The sequence below is a fragment of the Eschscholzia californica genome, unplaced genomic scaffold (assembly GCF_041429995.1).
Source record: "Eschscholzia californica isolate CP2 unplaced genomic scaffold, dmEscCali1.0.p SCAF_5, whole genome shotgun sequence".
Classification (NCBI taxonomy): Eukaryota; Viridiplantae; Streptophyta; class Magnoliopsida; order Ranunculales; family Papaveraceae; genus Eschscholzia; species Eschscholzia californica.
In genome coordinates, this window is record NW_028238472.1 from 37,979,785 (window position 1) to 38,003,885 (window position 24,101).

At 35.3% G+C, this 24,101-nt stretch overlaps 3 protein-coding genes and 1 pseudogene across 6 annotated transcripts; 3 read left to right on the forward strand and 1 right to left on the reverse strand.

Moving 5' to 3' along the window:
* The first annotated feature begins 1,276 nt into the window (after positions 1–1,276).
* On the forward strand, positions 1,277–4,757 carry LOC147539018 (D-glycerate 3-kinase, chloroplastic-like). The gene is made up of 12 exons (XM_086638888.1): positions 1,277–1,718; positions 2,289–2,671; positions 2,760–2,839; positions 2,925–2,976; positions 3,059–3,100; positions 3,188–3,266; positions 3,388–3,419; positions 3,499–3,567; positions 3,661–3,735; positions 3,893–4,009; positions 4,117–4,167; positions 4,412–4,757. Exons 1-12 carry the CDS (start codon positions 1,502–1,504, stop codon positions 4,553–4,555), a joined length of 1,341 nt encoding a protein of 446 aa, XP_086495014.1. The 5' UTR covers positions 1,277–1,501; the 3' UTR covers positions 4,556–4,757.
* Positions 4,758–5,213: 456 nt separating this feature from the next.
* LOC147539019 (Pentatricopeptide repeat (PPR-like) superfamily protein) lies at positions 5,214–7,887 on the reverse strand. The gene has a single exon (XM_086638887.1). The coding sequence runs from the start codon at positions 7,702–7,704 to the stop codon at positions 5,566–5,568; it is 2,139 nt and encodes a 712-aa protein (XP_086495013.1). The 5' UTR covers positions 7,705–7,887; the 3' UTR covers positions 5,214–5,565.
* Positions 7,888–9,189: 1,302 nt separating this feature from the next.
* On the forward strand, positions 9,190–10,825 carry LOC147539020 (protein FAR1-RELATED SEQUENCE 5 pseudogene; annotated as a pseudogene).
* A 3,219-nt stretch (positions 10,826–14,044) lies between these two features.
* On the forward strand, positions 14,045–19,354 carry LOC147539021 (uncharacterized). Of its 4 annotated transcripts, none has more exons than XM_086638889.1 (10): positions 14,045–14,180; positions 14,612–14,710; positions 14,842–14,956; positions 15,848–15,884; positions 16,023–16,092; positions 16,256–16,360; positions 17,812–17,962; positions 18,067–18,149; positions 18,890–18,983; positions 19,065–19,354. In XM_086638889.1, the coding sequence occupies exons 2-10, from the start codon at positions 14,680–14,682 to the stop codon at positions 19,150–19,152; spliced, it is 774 nt and encodes a 257-aa protein (XP_086495015.1). In that variant the 5' UTR covers positions 14,045–14,180; positions 14,612–14,679; the 3' UTR covers positions 19,153–19,354. The 4 variants fall into 4 exon arrangements, with proteins under 4 accessions (XP_086495015.1, XP_086495016.1, XP_086495017.1 ...); XM_086638890.1 differs by having other exon boundaries at positions 14,049–14,271; XM_086638891.1 differs by having other exon boundaries at positions 14,093–14,184.
* The last annotated feature ends 4,747 nt before the right edge of the window (positions 19,355–24,101 follow it).

Here is a 24,101-nt window from a genome sequence, read left to right on the forward strand (position 1 = left end):
CCTGTCATGCCATGTTAATGTTTTTTTTTTATCTTTTTCTCCCTCTCCTAATTCATTATCTCTTTCCTCCTCCATTTCTATTTTTGTCAATCTTTTTCAATCTCTATACATTCTCATTAAAACACAACTCTGAGAAAGGATTAACGAGCCATGTGATTCAAGTCCGAAACCGATGGTTAAGGTATCGTCTCCTACACAATTTTAGATCAAAGTCTCATTCCTCTCGCCGGGTTTTCTCAGAGTTCTGTTTCAGTAGAGAAATTCTAAAGGGTTTGAGATGAATTGAGAAAGATGAAAATTGAGGACGAATAACATAAAGAATTAGGTGAGCGAAGAAAAAATAGTTGAAAAAGAAAGACAAGGGTATAATTGGAAAAGATAAATTCGACTTAACGAAATTTATGATTATTTATATGGAAAGTAATATTGGGTATATTCGTGTGAATGATGGTAGAACGAAATAGTTTGGTGCTCTATGTGTTGCTAATGGCATGAGGCGTAAGAAAATTCAATTAGATGTTCCATACAAGAATGTCGTGGATATCTTTTTATCTGATCGACATACTCCTTTCCCTTTTAACCGCAATTGGATCCACATCGAATTATTGTGCAAGTTTTTAAAGGCTTTGTATAATGCTACTAACGTTTTCTTTAGTGTTCACTATGTTACTACCAACCATGTTCTTGAGCATTTACTTTACATGGTATTGTGTTTAAGGAACTCCGAAGGAACCCTTTTATTGTCTAAGATTGTAAGTGAAATAAAGAGCAAAATTGTCAAGTATTGGGGGTGAACTCCACTTATGGTTTGTGTCGCTTGTGTACTTGACTGAAGGGGGAATATTAGAGTTGAAGTTAATTTTTTATTTTTGTTCATTATATGTTGAAGTTAATTTTTTAATCTTTTTTCTTATTGAATTTGTTATTTTATCCTCATTACTTAATTTCTTCAATTTGAATAACAAAATAAAATTTTATTGTCATGTTTGCGCAAGTCGTACCTGTATACACCTCACAGTGTCTATCAAAATAAACGGGCATTAGCAGACAAAGAGGAACAATATTTTGCCCACCCGCCCGTCAGTCTACCTTAATGGTCATCACAGTGAGTTCTTCGTACCCGCTTAACTGGAGTTCTTTTATTCTCCCGCAGGCTGCTCGCCTGACCCGATTCCCACCCCTATGTCCAAGGGGCCAAACGCGGGAGTTAGCCACATGTCGGGGGCTAAAAAGGAATTAGCCCTAGAAAATGAAGGGTAATTTGGTAGTTTTCATTAAGGAAATGTGAGAGAGAGAGAGAGAGAGAGAGATTGCATACAGTTCACCAACCAAAAACCAACGGTATTCAGAACCGTGCAGGTCTAGTTGGTTATTTGTGGGTGACAGAGAGTCCTAGTCAATCTCTTACACCCCCCAAGATAGAGAAGCAAAGTAGAGAGAGAAAGTAGTGAGAGAAAGAGAGAGAGAAGGTTCCTTGGTAGAGTGAGAGGAAGAGGTGGTGATGACGATGATGATGTTAAACATTCTATCCAATACCCAGTCTATTCCATCTCCGACTTCTTCTCTCTTCCAATACTATAAATACCCAAATCAATTTCATTCTCATCTCAACATTTTCTCTTCCTTTACTTCAAATTCCTATAACCCAAATTCAATTTCTTCTTCTATTGTTAATTCATTCCCCATTACTAAAATGCCAACCCAAACTGCAAAATCAGGTATTTTTCTATCCTTCTTTTTCATCTTTATCTCTTCTATTTTCTATTCAGTTTCTAATTTTAGCTTCTGGGTATTCTACTAAACTTTCTCTCATAGACACAGGAAATGTGGGTTTCAGTTCTTATTGGTGATTTGAATTTTTATCTGTTTTTTTTAGGTTTTCAATGTTTTTTCTGTTTAGTTTCATGATTCATGGAAACCTGCAATTTTGTACAGAGTTCTTAGGAATTTTAGCAGAACCTATTTCTTTGTGTTCTTATAAAAGATTTAATGAGAAAAGGAAATAAGTTGAATTTGAAGTAAAACTGACTCTCTTCTGTTGATTTGGGTTGTTGAATCATTTTTTAAAATTTAATTTTGTTCAAGATTTTCCCCTTTCAATTTGAAGCTAAATTCACTTTTAGTTTAATGGTTCTTTTAACAGATTGAACATTTTGCTATTTAGATTGTAATTCAAATGATTAGGTTTCTAGGAGTTAGATTTCATAAATTTGAAGATGGGTATTTTGGTTTAGAGATGAAGGCTATCTACAAATCATTTGTCTTAATCATAAGTTTTTTGCTTTTAGGTTTTCGATGTTCTTGGATGCAAGACAATTCGACACCTTACGAAATTGGTACTAGCAATGGGTGTAGACCTAGCCCTATACATTCGGTTTTTCCATCATCTTCTGCAGTTACATCTGTGAAGGATCTTTTCGAGTTTATCGCCTCAGGTCCACTAGTAGAGAAATTAGGTTTAAATTCGGAAACAATCGGAACATCCATTGACGAATGGTTAAAGTATGGTGGGTATATATGCAGAATGTTCAAATTTAGTGAGTTCCAACTAACAACACCTCAGAAAGTTAGGGTTTATCACTACTATATTCCAGTGTTCATATGGTGTGAAAATCAAATTGAGCAACACAGAGCTAAGTACAAAGAAGGAGAAGAAATTCCCCCACTAGTGGTATATAAATATTGTTTTAGTCATTTTTCTTAGGGATTTGAGTTTAGGGTTTTTCGATACTCAATATGATCTTTTTTTTTTGTTGCAGATTGGTTTTAGTGCACCACAAGGTTGTGGAAAGACCACACTTGTTCTTGCTCTAGATTATCTTCTCCGTGCTAGCGGCAGGTAGTAAAGAAAACAACGGTTTAAGTTTTCATAGTTATATTTTTATCTCCTTTTGAAATCTCTAATCCATTAACTCATAATTCAGAAAATCTGCAACGATTTCGATCGATGACTTCTATCTGACAGCAGCTGATCAGGTAAATATATTCGGATTTCGGTTGTAGTTGCTTCTTTAACTTGTTTTCTTTTCTAACTGTTTTATGGGTTTTCTATACTTAGGCTAAGCTCAGGGAACAACATCCCGAAAATGCACTCCTAGAGGTAGGCGTTGAAACATGCCAAGATTTTTTGCCTTATTTCTAGTAGGTGAAATCCATCATCTGAAAAATAGATTTATTCGAGTTTCAGCTCCGTGGGAATGCTGGAAGTCATGATCTTTCTCTATCAGTTGAGACATTGAAGGCCCTTACCCAAATGACAAAAGAAGGTAAGATACCCATCGAAACATTTTTCGTCTCTCGGTGCAGTATTTAGATAGAAAAAGCTAAATTATTTCATACCCAAGATTTTGATTCAATTCTTTGCATCTTATTTGTTTTGTTAATCAGGTTCCAAGATTAAGCTACCACGTTACGATAAAGTAAGTTGCCACCATAAATTTAATCGTTCGCATATATGTGGTTTATATCAACATTACTGATTGATTGCTTCTTGTATAGTCTGCATATGGTGGAAGAGGCGACAGAGCTGATCCTTCAACTTGGCCGGAAGTGGATGGACCATTATCGGTAAGATACCACTTTATAGTTCATCTTGTTACATATAGAATCACAATTTCGGCTTTGGTTTCTCACTTCCTTTTATGTTGATCGTATACTCAGGTTATCTTGTTCGAAGGTTGGATGCTCGGTTTTAAGCCCGTGCCAATGGAAGTTGTAACAGCAGTTGATCCACAGGTCAGTGATTTTTAAAAACATTGGTCAGACAGTTTCAACCTAAAAAAATCATATCTTTGCTTTTATTTCCTGTAAGAAAACAAGTCTTTTTTTGTGTCTGTTTACCCCTCGAAATATGTTGTTTTACTTACGAATGGAACTCCCCTCGTTCTTTCAGTTGGAGTTGGTAAACAAATATTTAGAAGCTTATTATGAAGCGTGGGATAAGTTCATTAACTCATGGATCGTTATCAAGATTAAAGACCCGAATTGTGTCTATCAATGGCGATTACAGGTTCGTTGTGATTCTGTCCGAAACCAAAGAGTTTGTTTAGCTTAAGCTTTAAATTTAAGTTTTTCTTAATTTACACAATCGAACAAATTCTTGTGTTGGCTTTTCAGGCAGAGATTGCCATGAGAGAAGACGGTAAAACTGGGATGTCCGATGAAGAGGTGAGTTTCTAACTTCACTCTTTTTCTTCGATTCTTATTAGACATGGGGGATACCGATATTCCTTGATATGATTTCGAATAGTAGTACTCCTATACCTCGTTCTATAAGGATTTTCATGTAAAAGATCTTAGGACTAATTTTTCATGTATGGTATTTTTCACTTCTATGTCGGATCTTACTGATCTTCATCTGATTTAGTAGTTCGGTTATCCGAAATTGAAACTTTGGTGGGTGTGTTTGCAGGTTCATGACTTCGTTTCACGATACCTTCCCGCTTACAAGGCTTACCTTCCAACACTGTACTCAGAAGGACCAAATGGTTCAGATCCTGATCAACTCATAGTTGTTGAAATAGATGAAGAAAGGAATCCAATATTAGGCTACTAATTAGTTTTATATATATAATGTTTCTTATTATTTAGACAAGCATTTTAGCCTCAGAATAAAGAGGCTTCAATTCTTGGCAAAAGAAGTTGAGATAAATTTATTATTAGCTAGTACTAGGAAGGAAATTGTAATTCCATTGAATTGATGAAATATATTACCATTTGGTTCTATAAATTTGTAAGTAATATCTATTTGAGGCCCAGATTGGTATCGTGTGATGTTCTCTTCTATTCGCTGTCGAGATTATGTCTCCGTATTCTCTTTTCAAGAACAAACGCTCGAATGAGCCCATAATCCAATGGAAAAACCAAGGCCAACGCCCCTTGGAGCCTACAAGGACACAGGCCCAACTCCCTAGTCTGACTTGCTAATGGTCTAATTCGAGTTAGATTTCAGAATGTTTGTTTTTGTCTAACTCGTCTGTCTGAGTCGTTTTAGTGGCTGGTTCAGTTTTGATTTAGAGTCTATCTTAGTCAGACACAAAGTACCCGGACCAAAACAAATCAAATTCATACTGGTCGGTGTGATGGTACAGCGCGAAATGCATGAGCGGCATGAATAGAAGTTTAGACATCAATTAAAGAAACATGACTTGCCCATCTAGCATAACTTGGAATTGATGCGAGTGCGAAAACCTAACAATTATAATGCATAGTCGAGAGAAGGTCAAAATCATGCATCTCAATTTTTTTACCTTTTATACAATCCATGGTTGCCGCTCTACAATTTGCTTTCTTATCGCATCCTAATTCATTTGAAGAACATAATCTTTGCTGCAACACATTATTACGACGTTAACGTAATATTTAAAAGAAAGATCAGTTTCTTTAGGGCCAACGAAGGTAAAGAAAAGAGTATCAAACTTTTTTAAATAAACTAATCAAATGGTATAAATAACAGAAGACTTTCGAGATCTCCCTGAGCAACAGAAGAACTGGGAATACATTCTAATAGCTTCAAGGGGGAACAATTTACATCCAAACTCTGATCTGCAATTCAATGACATTCTCCTATCGGTTTTCTTTAGAAATCCTTTCAGAAATCTCAGAAGCGATCGAATACTTGTTAGCTTCATAGCAGGCTGTAGTAAATGCTTTATAAGTAATAGGATCCGAGTTTCGTTCTTTATCCAACAATTTATGATAGAATTTAGCAGCCATTTCAACCTTTCCTTCACTACAAAGTTTCCTAACTAATGTATTAATTGTTCTAGTCCACAACTTTGTATCTAGTTTATCTAATAAACCCATAGCTATAACTGAATCATCTTCCTTCTTGCAATACTCATAAGCTATTGTTAGTCGTGTAACTTCACACGGAGATAATCCTTTATCTATCATGGAATCGTATAGAATTCGTGCTTCTTTCAACTTTGATTCCTTGCATAAACCACTAATCAATGTCCCATACGTAATCGAATCGGGTATAGACCCATTCTTTGCCATATTTTGGAAGATCTCTAATGCTAATCTAGAATTTCCGTCTCTACAATACCCACATATCAATGATGTATAAGTTTGCTTGGTTGGAACCAGACCCATATTAATGGCTTCTTTAAAGAGTCTCTGGCCTTCTTCCATATTCTTTTGGCGGCAAAAAGCTCCAATTAATGTGGTATAAGTATGAATATCGGGTTTGCACCCATCATCTATCATTTTATTGAACATTTCCATGGCCTTATTAGTGTCGGATAATCTGCAATGTTCGGTCATTAGTATAGTATATGTGATCCGATCGGGTCGAAGACCTTGTCGATATCCCTTCTCAAGTACTTTATATGCCTCTTGTAAATTACCCTTTTTGCAGAGACCATTAGCGATCGAATTATAAGTACAAATATTGGGTTTACAGCTTTCTCTCTCCATTTCATCCATCAACTCATTTGCTCTATCGAAATTCCCTATTTTACAATGCCCATCAATCAAAGTACTATATGTGTTTGTGTTTGGAACCAATTCTTGTTCTTTCATTCTCCTCAAAAGCATTTCAGCTCTATTCATTTTCTTCTCCTTGCAATAACCAGTGATCATGGTTGTATATGTAAAAACATTTGGTTTGTAATTCTCACTCCTAATTAGCTTCAAAAATAACCTAAATGCTTTCTCTGTCCACCCTTTTTTACATAATCCATTAATCAATGATGTATGTGTATAAACATTTGGTTTCCAACCTTTTCTCACCATTTCTTCTAAAACTTCAAAAGCTTGTTTCACATTTCCTCTCTTACATAGTTGATCAATAAAAACAGTGTAATTTATCACATTTGGTGGAAACCCCATTTCCACCATCTTTTCAAAAAGTCCAAAAACTCTACCAACAGAACCCTTTTTGCAGAACAAACCCACCATTGAAGTACAGGTCACATTGTCCAATACAAACCCTTTCTCTCTCATCTCACTAACCCATTTCTCCACAACCAAAATACTACTACCTTCTCTACAATGACCACAGATCATAGTCTTATAAGTGCAAGAATTAGGAGAAACACCTCTCTGAGACATTTCAACAAACAGTTTATCTGCAAATTTCATTGAACCAGATTTTGACACAAACACAAGAATATAATTCAGGGTATGAACACTTGGAGGTAAACCCTGATTATGAATTTCAAAAACCATGTCAATGGCATTATTCAACTTTCCAATTTCAGCAAAACTTGCAACCATAGACCTAAGAACTTCATGGGCTCTTTCTGAATGACCAGTTTGGATTAATGAAGATGAAGTGGTAATATAAAACCGCATGAAATGGCGGAACTGAGGATAATTAATAGCCCAGTGGAAGAAACTCAAAGCCACCATTGGACCTGAGTAGTTGATGAGAGAAGCAATGATCATAATGACTTGTTCTTGACTCAAAAGAGAAGGGTCTAATTGGAGATTCAAAAGCTTGGGCATTGTTGTTGGGTGGGATGGGAATTGGTTTGAGTGGTAAGATTGATTTATCAAATTGCACATTGTGGAAATAGAAGTTTGGGTTTGAATGGAATTTGTTGATGGTGGTGGTGGTGGTGGTGGTGGAGGAGGAGGTTGGGAGGAGAAGTGGGTGAGGAAGAGGAGGAAAGGGTGGTGGTGGTGGTGGTGATGAGTCGATAGGAAACATAATTTGGAGTATAGGAGAGATGGAAATTTGGGAGGACATGGAAGCATGGAAAACAAAATTAGGAGAAAGAGGAGAGGTTTTGCATTACTACCTCGCGCGAATCCGTTTGGGTGGTTGTGTATGGATCGGACTTCACAAGATCAGAGAAGGTATTGTGCACATATGTTGGACATTTTTTTTGAGTTCAGAAGACGGAAATCAATCGAGAACATTACATGATTGAAAATTTTAACTCCTCTGAGTACAACACGAGAGTTACATAAGTAAAGTACAACAAATAACTTCTAAACGTAAAGTACTTCACGAAAGGAAAGGAGTAAAAAGACAAAAACTAAATGAAAAGATCCTAAAGGTCATAAAATGAAAAGATCATCAAAATCGCGAATGAAAAGACCCTAAATGTCGTAAAATTTTGTTATACTAAAACATAAGTAGAAATTATAAACCAAGTAGAGAAATGGAGATCGTGCGAGTCTGTCAGGCTGAATTTTGTAAAAACAATCACGAACTCTTCTTTCTTGCATTTGCAATCGGTTGGATCGTGGACTATGGATTGATAGTTAGATGCCTAATCGTTATATTTTCCGTAGTTTAAACAAGGAATCGTCGATCTCCATCAATGGAGGAATCGTGGTGCCATAGTATTTATGGAGAACTACCAAATCGTCGATCTTCATCAATGGACGAAACATCAGTCTTCATAAATGGACGGATCTAAATGATAATTGAAAACAACAATGATACTCTTCCCGGCTAATTTCCCGGCCCAAACCCGGCCGGGTGAGTTGGCTTGCCAACTGGGAAGAGTTTCATGAGTTGGAAAGTAAGAAAACTTGATTTTCGCTTCAGTCCCTAATAGTATATATAATTACAGTTGAGGACCCTCATTAAATTAATAGAAAATAAATAATAGAAAATCAGGTTTGTAGAAAGCAAGAGGACGTGTCGGCTTTTTATCATCTTCACCAAGAAAATTACCCCCAAACTTTTGCTAGGATTTTTCTAGGTCTAAATCACACAACTGTTAATTAAGCTTTGAATGAACCGAAATTTATCCCCCAAACTGAGGTAAGTTTGTTTGATCTCTAATCTACCTCTCTCTTTGTCTGTCTAACTCTCATCTTCTGATGCCATAAAAACAAATCATCATCGATCTTCTCCTCCTGGTAAGAGTATTAATTGTGGTTCCCATTTGTTTTATTTGAGAAAATCAAAACTCAATTTGGGTTCATCTTTGAATCATACAACTCTTAATCAAGCTTTGAATCAACCGAAATTTTTGGGGGAAACCGAGCTCGGGATTTTTTATATCTACCTCCCTCTCTCTCTGTCTAACTCTCATCCTCTCTCTCTCTCTCTACAAGTTTGAAATTGGTACACCTATAACCTTCTTTTTCTCAATCTATTTATCTAATGCCACTTATCTTCCTAGTTCTCTAGATTTCAAATCGGATTCACCAGATGTTCATACTGTTGACTTATTTCTTTATTTTATTTTCATTATATTATTTAGATGTGTTTGTGAACATTTTATATTGTTTAATTAGCAGGATATTGGAACTGTGGTGTCTCATTTACATACCAACTAATAGGTGTAACTCTTGATTTGTTCTCATTTTACATTTAAGTTAGAATCTTATATGTGTTCGATTTCTGATATACAAGTAAACTTTTATAAGATAAGTAAGATACGGATCGATGTGTGTCAGGAGACTAATATTTATAAATGAACAATAAATATATTTGACATAATAGTGTACTTCAGACATGAATTATGGGAACTTCGAAAGTAATGAACAATAAATATATTTTGCAGAGATGTCGCAATCTTCAGAAAGTGAACATATGGATGATTTTGAGCTAATGTCCGAGAAAGAAAGTGACAAACATAAAGAAGTAATTGTACCAAGTGTTGGTTTGGAGTTCCAAACCATTGATGAAATGTGTGAAGTATGTCTTTCTTATGCTAGAAAAGAAGGGTTCTCAATAAGCAAACGATCATCAAAAAAAGGGGAAGGAGTAGTTCGATACATTACACTAACTTGTGGGAAAAATGGGCGAGCTAAATCAGCAAGTAGCAAACCTATTCAACCACAACCTACTAGTAAAACTGGGTGTCAAGCCAAAATTTGTGGGAAGTTGAATAGAAGTGGGAAGTACGAAATTACTAGTGTTCTTTTAGAGCACAATCATATTCTTAGCCCCGGAAAAGCTCGCCACTTCAGATGTTATCGAAAGATTAATGCACGTGTGGCAAGACAACTTGAAATTAGTGATATGGCAGGAATTAAAGTGAACCGAAACTATAAGCAACATGTTGTAGCAGCTGGTGGACGTAAGAATGTCCCATTTAATGAAAGAGATTGCAGAAATTATATACAAAAGAAAAGAGCAATTCGTCTTGGGGAAGGAGATGCTGCAGCTATTCAACGATACTTTTTGACTATGCAGAAGAAGAGCAATGGTTTTGTTTTTAGTATGGATTTAGACGATGAAGGTTGCTTACGTAATGTGTTTTGGGCAGATAGGAGGAGTAGAGAGGCATACAAAGAATTTGGCGATGTTGTAACATTCGATACAACCTACCTAACAAATAGATATGGTCTTCCGTTTGCTCCTTTTGTTGGGATTAACCATCATGGGCAATCTATTCTTTTGGGTTGTGGTCTATTGTCTAATGAAGATACAGAGTCATTTAGTTGGTTGTTTAGGACTTGGCTTGATTGTATGGATGGTAAGGCGCCTGATGGTATTATTACAGATCAAGATCAAGCTATGCGGTGTGCTATTGAGGAAGTTTTTCCTAACACAAGACACCGATGGTGTCTTTGGCATATAATGAAGAAGATACCTCAGAAACTAAGTAGCTACAAAGAATACAAGAAGATAAATACTATGCTACATGATATTGTTTATGACGCAGTTAGCATCGAAGAGTTCGAGTCAAAGTGGAAATATATGATAGATCATTATAGTTTATGGGATAATCGATGGTTGGATGATATGTATAGAGAGAGAAAACGATGGGTTCCAATATTTGTGAAGCCTTACTTCTGGGCGGGAATGTATAGTATCCAACGAAGTGAGAGTATGAATGCGTTTTTTGATGGATATGTTAACGCGAAAACCTCATTAAAGGTTTTTGTTGAACAATACAACGTCGCTTAAAAAGATAAAGTTGAGAAAGAGGCAAGAGAAGACTTTAGGTCTTATAATTTTGTCTTGCCTTGTGTGACTCCTTTCGAAATAGAAAAACAGATGAGGGACATTTACACACTAGCTAAGTTTCAAGATTTTCACTCCGAACTATCTGGAAAACTTGCTTGTGACTATGTGGAGGTTAGAGAGTATGGCACACAATATGAGTATTTAGTAAGGCTAGATATATGGTGTTGTTTCAGCCTACTGAGTGTGAGATTAAATGTAATTGTCTTTTGTTTGAGTCTAAGGGCATTTTATGCCGACATTCACTGATGGCGTTGTGTAGAAATGAAACTTATTTCAAATTCGACACAACATCATAAAATATTACATATGCTAATAACCTTCATATACAAATGCCCTAAGAACTCTCTTTGGATTTCAAACTCATTTGTCAGTGTGATTCAGTCTTTTGTAAAGACAACATTAAAATTGTATTCCCATTATACTCGAAAACATAATCACCTCACTTATTTTGTAATCCCATTATACTCGACGACATAATCACCTCACTTATTTGTTTCATCCGGCGAATTCATCACTACTCATCTATGACCACAATCACCAATGACAGTCCTTTTTGGCCAATCATAAAAAAGAAAAGAAAGAAAATTTGAAGCATCTTTCATTCCCAAACTTGTATGGAAGAGATTATTAAGAGCAAATAATAGGTAAAATTCAATACAATTGGAGGAACTAAAGATTATTGACAAAAAAAAAAAAAGAGCAGAGAATGAAAGAGACCCATGTTCTGATTTTCAATAAAACAACTCAATATAGCTTTAAATTCATACATGTATCTATAATATATATTTACTCTGTGTACAGATAGTCTCTGACAATAATATCTGGTACCCAAACTCAAAACACTTTAGAAAAAGAAAAAAATGGGGTACATAGAAATTAGAATCAATGAAAGGGATTGAGTGGGTGAATGGGTGGGGAAGAATTAGGGCAATGGACATTGCATTCTTTAGAGAAGAAATCGTTCTTCTCAATAAGTGATTTACAGAGATGATAAGAGAAGGAAGGACTATTAGGATCACTTGTAAGAGTGTCTTCTGAAGATGAACCCAAATTGAGTTTTGATTTTCTCAAATAAAACAAATGGGAACCACAATGCTAACACTTCATGATCTAGACAGAGAAACAAATTAAAAGTAATCAAAAGACTAACTAAGATCTAGAGAGTAGTTCAACAAAAAAAAAACTAAGATCTAGAGAGAGAGAGAGGATGAGAGTTAGACAGACAAAGAGAGATGTAGATTAGAGATCAAACAAACTTACCTCGGTTTGGGGGAAAAATTTCGATTGATTCAAAGCTTGATTAAGAGTTGTGTGATTTAGACCTAGAAAAACCCTAGCAAAATTTTGGGGGAAATTTTCTTGGTGAAGATGATAAAAAGCCGACACATTCTCTTGCTTTCTACAAACCTGATTTTCTATTATTTATTTTCTATTAATTTAATGAGGGTCCTCAACTGTAATTATATATAATATTAGGGACTGAAGCGAAAATCAGGTTTTCTTGCTTTCCAACTCATGATACTCTTCCCAGTTGGCAAGCCAACTCACCCGGCCGGGTTTGGGCCGGGAAATTAGCCGGGAAGAGTATCATTGTTGAATTGAAAATGGTTAGTCAGATGATGATTTGTCGATATTGGTGAATCTGATCTTCTTCCTATACCAACATTTTTGTCTCATTTCTACAGTTATACCACTCTGCTATACTCCAAACTCTATTGGGATAGTAATAGATGTTAATTAGGGCAAGAAACGAAGACAACACACTCGTAGAAGAAAAAGAAAAGAGATTTCGGCGAAGGGACAACCCTTCGTCGGAGGAAACGATGAACTAAATGTAGTCATTACATTTATTAAGGTAGAGATGCATTCCTACCTTTATTTTATTGGTATCTTTTAACACAAAGTTTTATAAATTATGATTTAACCTCCTTGGTGAATCCAACCTATGACTTTCGGATTTTCGGATTTTCGAAATAGATGCTCGACTAACTGACCAAGCAGTTGTTGGTAGTTCACTTGTTTCTTAAATGTTAAGATTTAAATAACTTTAGAACCTGAAATGAAATTCTTAGAGCATCTCCTCGTGACTCAACAAAAACTCTCAAAATTTTATCATAAAGAATATTAAAAATTCAAAACTAAAATAAAATTTTATTAGAGCATCTCAAGTGCACTAGCGAAATTTAAAACACTAATGGTGTGTTTGGATGAAGGAATCATGAATCCACGGATTCATGAGTCTTTCGAATTCATGAATCCACGGATTCATGAGTCTTTCGAATTCATGATTCCAAATGATTCTTTTTGGTTTGTCTGTTTTTTTTTTTTGAAACCCCCGAAACCATATTTCATTCATAAGTGATACAATCAGAAATTTACAGGGATAAAACATTATTCCTCTCGGCCAGATACTTGAGAGTTACATAAGTAAGTCGCAAAACTTCGAATGTAAAGTGCCTCATGTATTGAGAGAAATTGACTAGACACTGACGAAAATAAGAAAGATGAAAATGTACTAAAGATCAAAGATGAAAAGACCCTAAAGGTCAACAACATAAGTGGAAAAAAACTAAAAGAACCACCACTGGCATAGGAAAATCGCAACCGTCACCGAAAAACCGCCGCCGTCACCGGAAAACCGCTGCCATCACCGGAGAACCAAAAGAAGCGATTTGAGCGAGCAGACAGGAAAAATTCTTCAAAGCAAAATGTCTATCAATTGAACCTTGAGAAACAAACTAAACGAACTTTTTGGTTTGTTTGTTAACTAGTTTGAATCTTAGGATCCATAATTATATTTTTGAACACATCTTTACACATTTATTGAACAATTTTTTTTTTAAGTGTCTGTTTTTTTTTTTTTCTTTCAAAAATCGTTTTTTGGTGAACTATTTTTTTTCCATAAAATGTGGTTTTTCCCAGCCCATTGGGCTCCCAGTTGCAGCTCCAGCTACACTGGACTTGCTCTTAGGCAAATAGTGGGTCTATAGGCGCTTCTCTTTTACACAGAGGCATTCTTCGCGGTCAAAGGACTAAACAAGTTCGATGACAACTCAGACCGGGCCTAATCCGTGCAGGATTTGAACAACACGAACAAATTAAAAAAGATTAGCGCCTTTAGGGGCACCTTAAGGCAAAATAGTTGGGGGTTGGTAAATAGTTGGGGGGTGTTTGGGGATTTACCCAAAACTGAAAGGAGAGAAGAAAGAAATGAAAACAGGTAAGAAAAGAAAATCTTAAAAAGCATTTCCCCTTTTAGATTACACAATCTGGAACACAGGAAAGCTCAATTAAGGTTGGTAAGAAGCTCAAAAGAGGAGAAAGAAAAATACATATTTCCCTTCTCCTTATCTCCTTCAAAAGCATTTCTTCACTTTTTCAATTAGGTTATATCCCTTTCTACCCAAAAATATTTTTCCCCTTTTCATTTTCCCTCTTTAAACGAAAAAATTATAGATTATTTTTGAATTCCTTTCATTTTGTTTAATAATACCCATTAATGATTTCAAAATTGGGGTTTCCTTTGTCTGATTTTGTTTTTGCTTAGTTAATTGATAAATCTCTCTTTACATTTCTTTGGAGAATCCATTTCGTTTTTCCAAGTTTTTAGCTTGTAAAAATAAAGAGTAAACAGGAAAAGTGCATGGGTTTGTTTCTTTTTAGTAACCCTAATAAGTTATTAAATTATGATTGTTAATTTGGGTATTTTTTTTTTCTTCCTTGCAGGAGCAAATTCCAATTAATTTACCATAAGTTAAGTGGGTTTCGCCCAAATTGTTCTTCTGGCAGCTGAGATGAGTTTTACTGGCTCTTCCATGGGTTCTGGTTAGTCATTATCTGTTTTTTTTTTCTTGGAGTAATTTAGTTTGAAACTTTGAGATTGATTATATGAATGACAATCAATTCTCACTTTGTCTTTGCTTATTTCTTTTGGGGATGATTTTTTGAAATTGCAGCAAGTAGAACTGCTAGAAGGACATTTGAGTTTGGAAGGACTCATGTTGTTAAGCCCAAAGGGAAACACCAGGCTACTGTAGTTTGGCTACACGGTCTCGGTGATAATGGCTCAAGGTACCAATGCTTCTTTTTGGTTGTATTGGTGTGTATTGATTGCTCATTGTATTTCTGATTTAATAATCCAAATCTCAGGCTCATGGTTATAGTTTAGAATTTTGCTTTTGAGGTTAATTTTATTATGATTCGATCAAGAAATCGGTGATTGTTGTTAACTTTCTCTTCGATGTTTCTTCTACAACTTACCCATTGTTGTACTGTCTACCAACATGCGGATAATAATTGTCAAACGTTAAGTGTTTTTAAACTTTCGCTTTAAAAACAGAATAATATTTGAATTTTTTCATAATCTCCAGGCTGAATTGTTTAATTATAAGTAATGCTTGTGAATTGTATGAACCTTAGATGCTTAATCCCTTGGTTTCTCAGTTGTGTACTTGTTAATAAACTGCTTTCCTCTAGCACATTATAATGTAGTCCAAGCAAACCAATATCTTTATCAGTTTGAGCAAGTCTCCGTTGAAAGTTTTTGGATATTGGGCCGAGTTTGTGATTGCTTATCGATGAATAAAAGTACATGTCTTTTCCTGTGTGGAAGTTATGTGGTAAAACAATATAAAAGTGAGTTAAACAAAAAAACTGCTATAATTTGGAGATGATTCTAGGAAGCATTCCGAAAGTTGCTGAAGAGGCTTACTTTAGTGATGATTGTTAGAAATGCAGATTCAAACGTAGAAGTACTAAAATAGTAAAAGCAACACCAAACCAAGTCTTATTCTGCACATTCAAGCTCATTTAAGACATATTAGGTAGAATATTTTGCTGATTCTTAATGGTTTGCGCAAGTCCTATCTTTTTGGAGCTTGGACAAATAGGTAGCTATTCAATTGTGATATTCTATAATTGCTCTGTTTATTTTCTTGCTTACCTACTGATTTTTCTATGCAGCTGGTCATCTCTGTTGGAAACCCTTCCTCTTCCGAATGTAAGGATTTTATGTTAAAGGGAATTACTTAGGTCCCAGGATACCCATTTATCTATTCATCAGGATTTCTTATTATTTCTTTACTTGGTTGAGTGCCAAGAAAGTTTAATTTATTATCTCGAATTTTACGTAATGCAGATTAAATGGATTTGCCCGACATCTCCTTGTCAGTCCATAACACTTTTTGGCGGATTTCCTGCCAATGCATGTAAGATTAATTTAACCAAGTAGACGTCATTTTTATCAAAAAAAAGTTATAGTTTGCAAAATTTAGTAGTTAAATGGTCTGGTGAATGCGTTATGTTTGAAACGTATTATAACCGTCGACATAAATGAACATTCTCTTATGAATGCTTTTTGGTTGATACTAGGGTTTGATGTTGGGGACCTTACAGAAGACGGTCCAAGTGATGTAGAGGGTTTAGATGCTTCAGCGGCATATGTTGCAAACCTCTTGTCTACTGAACCTGCTGATAGTAAGTTTTCTAGAGATTGAAATTATAGAACCCATGAGATTTACTGACTTTCTTGTCCAGAAATCACTTGGTACTCATTTCAATTACTCCAGAAGTTATGCTTTTATATTCCTTCAATTTCTTCATATCTTGACAAGGGTTATCTTATCTTTCATTTAGAGATCGTCGTTTATCACTTTATCCACTATATTAAGACTTATAGTTTAAACATTAAGATTGTTGAGTGACCTATCTCCAGACTCTTGTTCTTAATACCGGAGCCTAGTTTTCTATATTTCAAATGTTAAGCCCATTTTGAATTGCCTAACTCCAGACTCTTGTTTTTAACATAGGTGTCCAGTGATCAAAATACTGGTCGTAGTTAAGAGGGTCCGATGCTCTCATGCTCGTATGGGCCTGTAGTTAGAACGCAACATAAAACACTATACTGATCCCAAAATATGTATCTACACTTAGTACCTGCCTGATGGCAGCACCTTGAAGCAGCAAATATGTACTTCGGTACTGTTTGCATTTTTCTTCTTCAAATCTGATTTGAGGTCTGTAATTCTGAAGTGACTCGAGTCAGACTTCAGGATGTCTGTTTTTGTCTGACTCATCTGAGGAGCTGATTAGGGTTAATTTTGGGTCCATATGATACAGACAATTCAGATTCAAAACAACGAGGAAAAAAAAAAAAAAAAGCAACCACTGGCTTCAGCTGGAATTTAAGTGCTGAATGCTGAGATGATGGACACTAGTAGGTGTATGATTTGGTGCATTGAATAGCATTAATATAATGGTTTTATTTCATAATCTGAGTTTAACTAACCTTTTAGATTGTATTGATAATCTACTCAAACACATCTGAGCAGTTAACTGTTATATTTACTAGTTGATTTATAACAATTATAAACTAAAGGTTTACAGAATAACTTCACTTGTATATCTTAACGAATAGGAGATTTAGATAAGTCATGCTGGGTTGAGGACACAATCCAACGGCGATTTTGTGTATCTTTTTGTTTTTGACAAGGACTCCAAGAGTCATTCATCATTACATGGTATTGATACAACCTGAACCAAATGAGCACATACACCATCATAACATTGACGCTTGGGCCCTTAAAGGCCATCGAAGTACTACATAAGGGGCCCTAAAGGCCATCTAAGTACTACATAAGGGGCCCTAAAGGCCATCTCGACACTACCTTTACTTTATTTACACCATGAATGACATGGGAAAATTAAAGAGGGTAGACTAACGCCTCCAAGGATTGAACCCATGACCTCTTGGTCTTTTAGAGAGGTGTCCAACCAATTGAGTTATCAGTGGATGTGTATTTTGCATATCTTATTTTTGTTACACCATATTTACTCTTAAAATAAAAGCATTCAGATCATCGAGTCAAAATTCACATACTCACATAAAACTCATGTTACTTATCTAATTTATCTTCACAATTCTATAGTTAAACTTGGGATTGGGGGTTTCAGTATGGGTGCTGCTACTGCTCTCTACTCTGCCACATGTGCTGCTGAAGGGAAATTCGGGAATGGAAACCCATACCCAGTCAATGTATCTGCTGTTGTTGGATTAAGTGGGTGGCTTCCGTGTGCAACGTAAGGTTTCCACGAACTTACTTGAAGACTCTTTTCACACTTTCGTGTCACGTTCTATGCCTACTTTATGTGTGTTTTATTAATCAAACCCTTTCTTTTCCCAGGAGCTTGAAGAGCAAGATAGAAGGATCAAATGAAGCCGCTGCTCGTGCATCATCCTTGCCTGTGTTGCTCTGCCATGGCAAAGGTATACATATAAGTCTATATATATGGGTACATATTTCTCGAGTTTTATCTTCTTGTATCCCGTCTTTCCCAAAAAACATGATTCAACTACCACTGACTAGTCTAGTTGACCCATTAAACTTAAATTGTATCTATCAAATATCTGTTTTGAAGGTAAAAGCCTTGGGGATTTCAGTTAATTCCCTACCACACGCACATATTTAAGTGATAATCATTGTTCGTGGAACCTTTATAGCAAGAGGTAGTGAGGTACTGGTTACTGTGGTTAGTCTTCAACCTTGATTGATTACTCTATTAAGACGTCGATGAAACATCGGATTGATTACTCTATTAAGTCGACTCGACCCAATCCCGTATTGTACATTGTTTTTCTTGGGATGGGCCTCCCCAGATCATCCCAGGCTTCATCTGATGAAATAGGCCACGTAAGCCAAACCAGTAGTTCTTACTAATATGTAGACAAGTTAAAAACCAGATTTAAAAGGTTTCCAAGTAATGTGTCTGGAAGTCCAACACATGCATCTTTGACTCTAATCAGATTTTTGGAGTAGGATGCATTGAGGCTGTTGAATTTTATTTGACACCTCGAAATTTCATAATCAAAATTGTGCGAACTCTTTTTCTCGTACTCATTTGATTGTTTTAAAAAATGCTTTCCTCCGAATAGAACTTAGCATAATGAGAGTTGAGAAATTGGTAACCCCTTATTTTCTTGTCGGATGTATGTTCTTGTTTGTTTAGGTGATGACGTCGTCCAGTACAAGCACGGAAAGAAATCTGCTGAAGTCTTGACTTCAACTGGATTCAAAAGTCTTACCTTCAAAACCTATGATCGGTACAATTTCTTCCATAGTTTTACATTTTAGTGGATTCAGTTCAATTTTTTTTTTCGAACTCCTTTTTTCCGGGTGTGCAGGCTAGGCCACTATACAATCCCCGAGGAGATGGACGAGGTCGGCAACTGGCTGATGACTCATTTGGGTCTTGATGGATCTCAGTCATAAGTACTGAACTGGTTTTCGTTATTGAATAAGCATAAATGTAGATAGAAGTAACTATTGTGGTTGGGCATAATTGCACTGATCTATATCTGTTTTATGACTTCGAATTTTTCTTGAAGGGAACTCTTGATGTTTAACTAGAGCTGTATTGTTGTAGAACGAATTCATTATGGACTTGAGAACAGATGGTTTGGACTTGAGAACAGATGGTTCGGACTCATCTTTATATCATCAAAGTAAGCTCTATGCTTGGGTGATGTTTAACAAGGGTAGCACCTCGTAAATCTCTCTCGGGATTCAACTCCCTGAGATTGAAGATGAGAACCCCTTAGGCCCTTACCCTTAAACCTCCCAACTCGACTGCTCTCCCTACTGAAATTCAAAATGGTGAAACCCTAAAATGTAAGACCCCGGACAACATAACCATTTATGACATAAAAGGGTAGAAATGTTATTTTTACAACGTAAGGTTAAAAAGGTCATTTTGGTGTATGGAAGGGTAAAAATATCATCCTATATATTAAAACAGCTCAGTCGGTTATGTGAAGTATAAGTCTGACCGTTCATTTTTATTGGGATTTTGATAAAGATCACATCCGACGGCTAGTATAAAATCTTATTCGTGTAAATTAAATCAAAATAGAAGGGTATTAGTGTAAATCGACCAAAATCGGTTAGCATCTCCCTACGATAACTACTGTCTCACGTATTTCTTTCTGTACCCATTATTTTTTTCACGATTTACAACTTATTTTGTGAGTTGGTTAATATCTTCCCTATTTCTTCTGAGGAATTTTAATTTAAATGTCATCCCCGGCGTTAGCCAAGAGGGATCTATCGCGTCCGTAAGACGCGGCCGAAACCTATTTTTGATAATGTAAGCGTAAAATTATTTGTTACTAATTATAAAAGGGTGAAATTTTTGTTACGCCATAAGGGGTGATATGCCAACAATTGGTAACTTAGTCAATCTACTTCGAGATGGGGCGGTCTCAAGTTCGATCCCATGGAAGTGAAAATCTAGAAATACTGAAATTGAGTATAAACAAAGTAGTTTCTGTGGGCTTTAGGCCATTTAATTTCGTCGGATTTTAGGCCAGTAGTTATCGTGTTTATCACAACGTATCAATGCATCAATGCCTTTGTTATGATCATTGTAGTCAATACTAAAAAGAAAGGAAATAATGGGAGATATGTTATTTTGACAACAAACAAGTAAAAATTGTTACTTACAAGGGGGAAACTTTTTTACAAGATGAGGGGTAATATGTTATTAACACCCGAAAATCTTTTCCTTAAGTCGATCCTAGACCACTGTACAAAAATAAGTTGCACGTCCATTCTGTAAGAGAGGGTGTAGATTCACAATAAAAGGGTAGACTTAAAAAATATGTCATTGACAAAAAGTTGAGCATTCCCCCTCCCTCTCCGTCAGTACATGTCATTATCAGCTTTTCTTCTTTTGCTCTACCCAATCTTATCACGCCACGTCGTCTTTCTCTCACTATACCTAGTTCACTCGCTGAGATTGACGATTCTCTCTGTGTTGCATCCCTGGCTGAACGGTTAAAGCACCCAACTCAACATTGGCAAATTCGTAGGTTCAATTCCTGCTGGGCGCTAATCAAAAGGCTCGGCACTCACCTGATAGGGATGTTTTTCACTTGAACCATGCTTCAAACATCAACCAATCCGGGAATGTAATTCTGAGGATTTAGAGACCAGAGAAGGGTAGCAGCATCGACAGAGGAGAACTGAATGCCACTTCTGAGACTGAAACCTCTCATTGCTTTGATGAAGAAATCTATCAAGAAGGATGTAGGACTAACCTTTCTTGGCTTTTTTTCTAGGATCGGAATACAACTTAAACCAAGTGAGCAGCTCGGGATAGAAAGGTTCCAAGAGCTTAGTGGAAAGGTCAAGTGGGAAGCGCTAGTTCAAAGCCTTCTACTTAGGAAAGCCCTCAATCTTCAAGCACTGTGCCCATCGTTGATGAATCTTCTATCAGGTTTGATTTTGACCCTGATGAACCTGGCACCTCTCTTGCAGAAAGCCAGAAAGCAGAAGCTAAGGAAAAGGCATCTTATAAATATTCTACAACTAATCTACTTTTGTGTCCTCGGTTTTTTATTTTATCTCTTTATAATTTTCTTCCCTCTTAAAGCTCAACTCCCATAAAAATGTGTTCCTTTTCTTATTTTCTATCATATTTTTCTTTTTATTTTCCCTCACACATATTTTTTCTTTCCAGTCTTAACAATCTATTTTCTTTACAACTTTTCAGATTTTTTGCCTTTTTAATTTATTTTTCAAATTTCCTTTTATACTTTCTTTACAATCTCAACATATTTTCATTTTTTTTTAACTGTCAGCATACTTTAAGGAGTATGGCTCTGTGTCTCAAACCCATGACTTCAAGGGTGGAAACCAACTTGGTAACCACTCTAACCCAGAGTTGTTGACGCATATTTTCATTCCATTATATATTTTTTCACAAACACTTTTTTTCTTTATCTGGCTTCCTCTTTTTATATTTTTGCAATTTTTTTTTTATCATTTCTAAGTTTCCTATGTAAGATACAACCTTAAATGTATTGCGTATAAAATAAGGGTCGGTGGGTATATAGACCAAAATAATGTTCAAAAAAAGTTTATGATCCAATCTTCCCAAAATATAGATATTTAGTCCTTTTACATTATGGACATAAAAACCCTCACTTTCTAAACACATTACCATAATTTATCTCTCTTCTAAACAGATTTATTAGCAAAAAATATGAAGATTTATTAGCAAAAAATATGAAGATTTATTAGCAAAAAATATGAAGATTTATTAGGAAAAAATATGGAGATTTATTAGCAAAAAATGGATAGAAACAAATCATAATTTATCTCTCTTCTAAAAAGATTTGGAAATTAAATTTATTCTTTCCTATTATCCGAATAAATCAGAAACCAAAATCCTAACCAAAACGAAACGCCATCACCACAGATATTTCCAAATCAATTTTCTCTCTCTTCTTTACAGATTTGGAAACCAAATCAATTTTCTTTATCTTACTATGTAATTTTTTTTTTCGATTCAAATCAATTTTCTCTCACTTAACTTTCAGATTTGGAAAGAGTATATTTTCTGGGATCAATTTAGCGTGATTTGGGGGGTTAATATACAAAACATATATATCACTTTCTCTCACTTAACTTTCAGATTTGGAAATAGTATATTTTTCTGGGAACATTAAAGCAGCATTTGTTTTCGTTTTTACTCATACATAAATAAACATCGAATACAAATTATGAAACAAATACGTAAATTATGTGTTATTATTTTGGTTTTCAAACCCTTTAAGAGATTAGAGAGGACTAAATGTCATATTAGGGCCCGTTTTTAGGGCTATACGCTAAAAAATTCATAAAATAATTGCCCAAAAAATTGTTTGAAATTTGAAAATGTACAAGACATAATCGAACGTTTTATACATTCCTTCCAAATCATAAGTTGTCTGTGGAGAAAGTATTGAACATTTTGTTATCTACACTACATAAATAAATATCTTACATTATAAAAATGATTGTGTCTTGTACACTCTTCGAATTTCTTACACTTTTTGACAAGAAAGTATTGGACATCTTGTTATGTGTACATAACCAAATGTACGGTACATATGATTATGTCATATACACGTTTCAAATTCTTACACTTCCTGAAGAAAGTATAGAACATTTTTTTTATGTAAAGTACATAATCAAATGTCTTGTATCGTAAATATGATTATATCTTACATACTTTTCAAATTTCATACACGTTCTATTATTTGTAAGTTCAGGACATTTTGCTATGTACAATGCATAATCAAATGTAACGTACATGTGATTATGTCCTATACACTTTTCAAATCTCTTAAACTTTCGAAGGAGAAAGTGTTTAACATATTGTTATGTAGAGTACATAATCAAATGTCTTGTACTCTAAATACAATTATGTCCTATGTACTTTTCGAATTTCTTACAATTTCTGAGGAGAAAGAATGTAACATTTTGTTATGTACAGTACATAATGATTTTGTCCTATACACTTTCCAAACTTTTCTTACGGAAGAGAGTATAGGATATTTTCAATTATTACAAATTTTAACAAGATTCACATCAATTTTGTTAACATCAACAACTGAATTATATAGCAATCCTCATTTATCATTTTATTCATCACCATACACAAAAAAAAAAAACAATAATCCTTCCCAATATCATAATTAAATCTATTTGAAAAGTCTGAAAATTTTATATATATAAATGAAACAGATTTTAATTCACTGACTAAAGTAATTTCAATCATACAAATCACTTAATAAGAACAAAAGAATAACATCTAAATTTTTGGAGTAGATGAACAACAAATAGTTGTTTGCATTTAGGGGTGAAAGTTAATGCAATAATAATGGATAATATTGCTCATCGGTTGGCAGATCCGACCTGTATAGATGACGGGCTAGGCTACCTTGAGTTTTTTCTCGGGATGACTTCGATCTTAGCCTGGCGAGACAGTCTGGCTCGACAGACAATGACCCCGGGTGGGCGCGAAGCGCAGCGTGGCCCGACCCTATTAAATCTTTTTTAAAGGATTAAGTAATTTAGTTCATATGTATAAGATCTTTCCCTTTTTTTATAAAACTCTAAGAGATTTACTCCTCCCTCCCCATTTATCTCTCTCATCTTTTTCTTTATTTAATCCAACGAAGGGGAAGATCCCTTTCCCGGAAAGTCGAACCAATTCCGGCTAGTGGTTTGGGGTTTTCCCGAACACGAGTGATTTGGGACTTTCGAAAATTAGTGAGATTTTGGGAAATTCCAAAACTGCACTGGTTTGGTGTTCTCCCAAACCATTGCGTTTTCCGACAGTCTTTCGCAGGAAAACGACTAGATAGTAAGAAAGGGAAGAGAGAGAAAGAGAG

Coding starts and splice junctions, on each gene's coding strand:
- LOC147539018 (XM_086638888.1), top strand. CDS start 1,502: ATGACGATGATGATGTTAAACATTCTATCCAATACCCAGTCTATTCCA. Junction 3,267..3,387: donor TACCCAAATGACAAAAGAAG/GTAAGATACCCA, acceptor TTTGTTAATCAG/GTTCCAAGATTAAGCTACCA. Junction 3,736..3,892: donor TAACAGCAGTTGATCCACAG/GTCAGTGATTTT, acceptor TCGTTCTTTCAG/TTGGAGTTGGTAAACAAATA.
- LOC147539019 (XM_086638887.1), bottom strand. CDS start 7,704: ATGCTTCCATGTCCTCCCAAATTTCCATCTCTCCTATACTCCAAATTA.
- LOC147539021 (XM_086638889.1), top strand. CDS start 14,680: ATGAGTTTTACTGGCTCTTCCATGGGTTCTG. Junction 16,093..16,255: donor CGGATTTCCTGCCAATGCAT/GTAAGATTAATT, acceptor GGTTGATACTAG/GGTTTGATGTTGGGGACCTT. Junction 18,984..19,064: donor ACCTTCAAAACCTATGATCG/GTACAATTTCTT, acceptor CCGGGTGTGCAG/GCTAGGCCACTATACAATCC.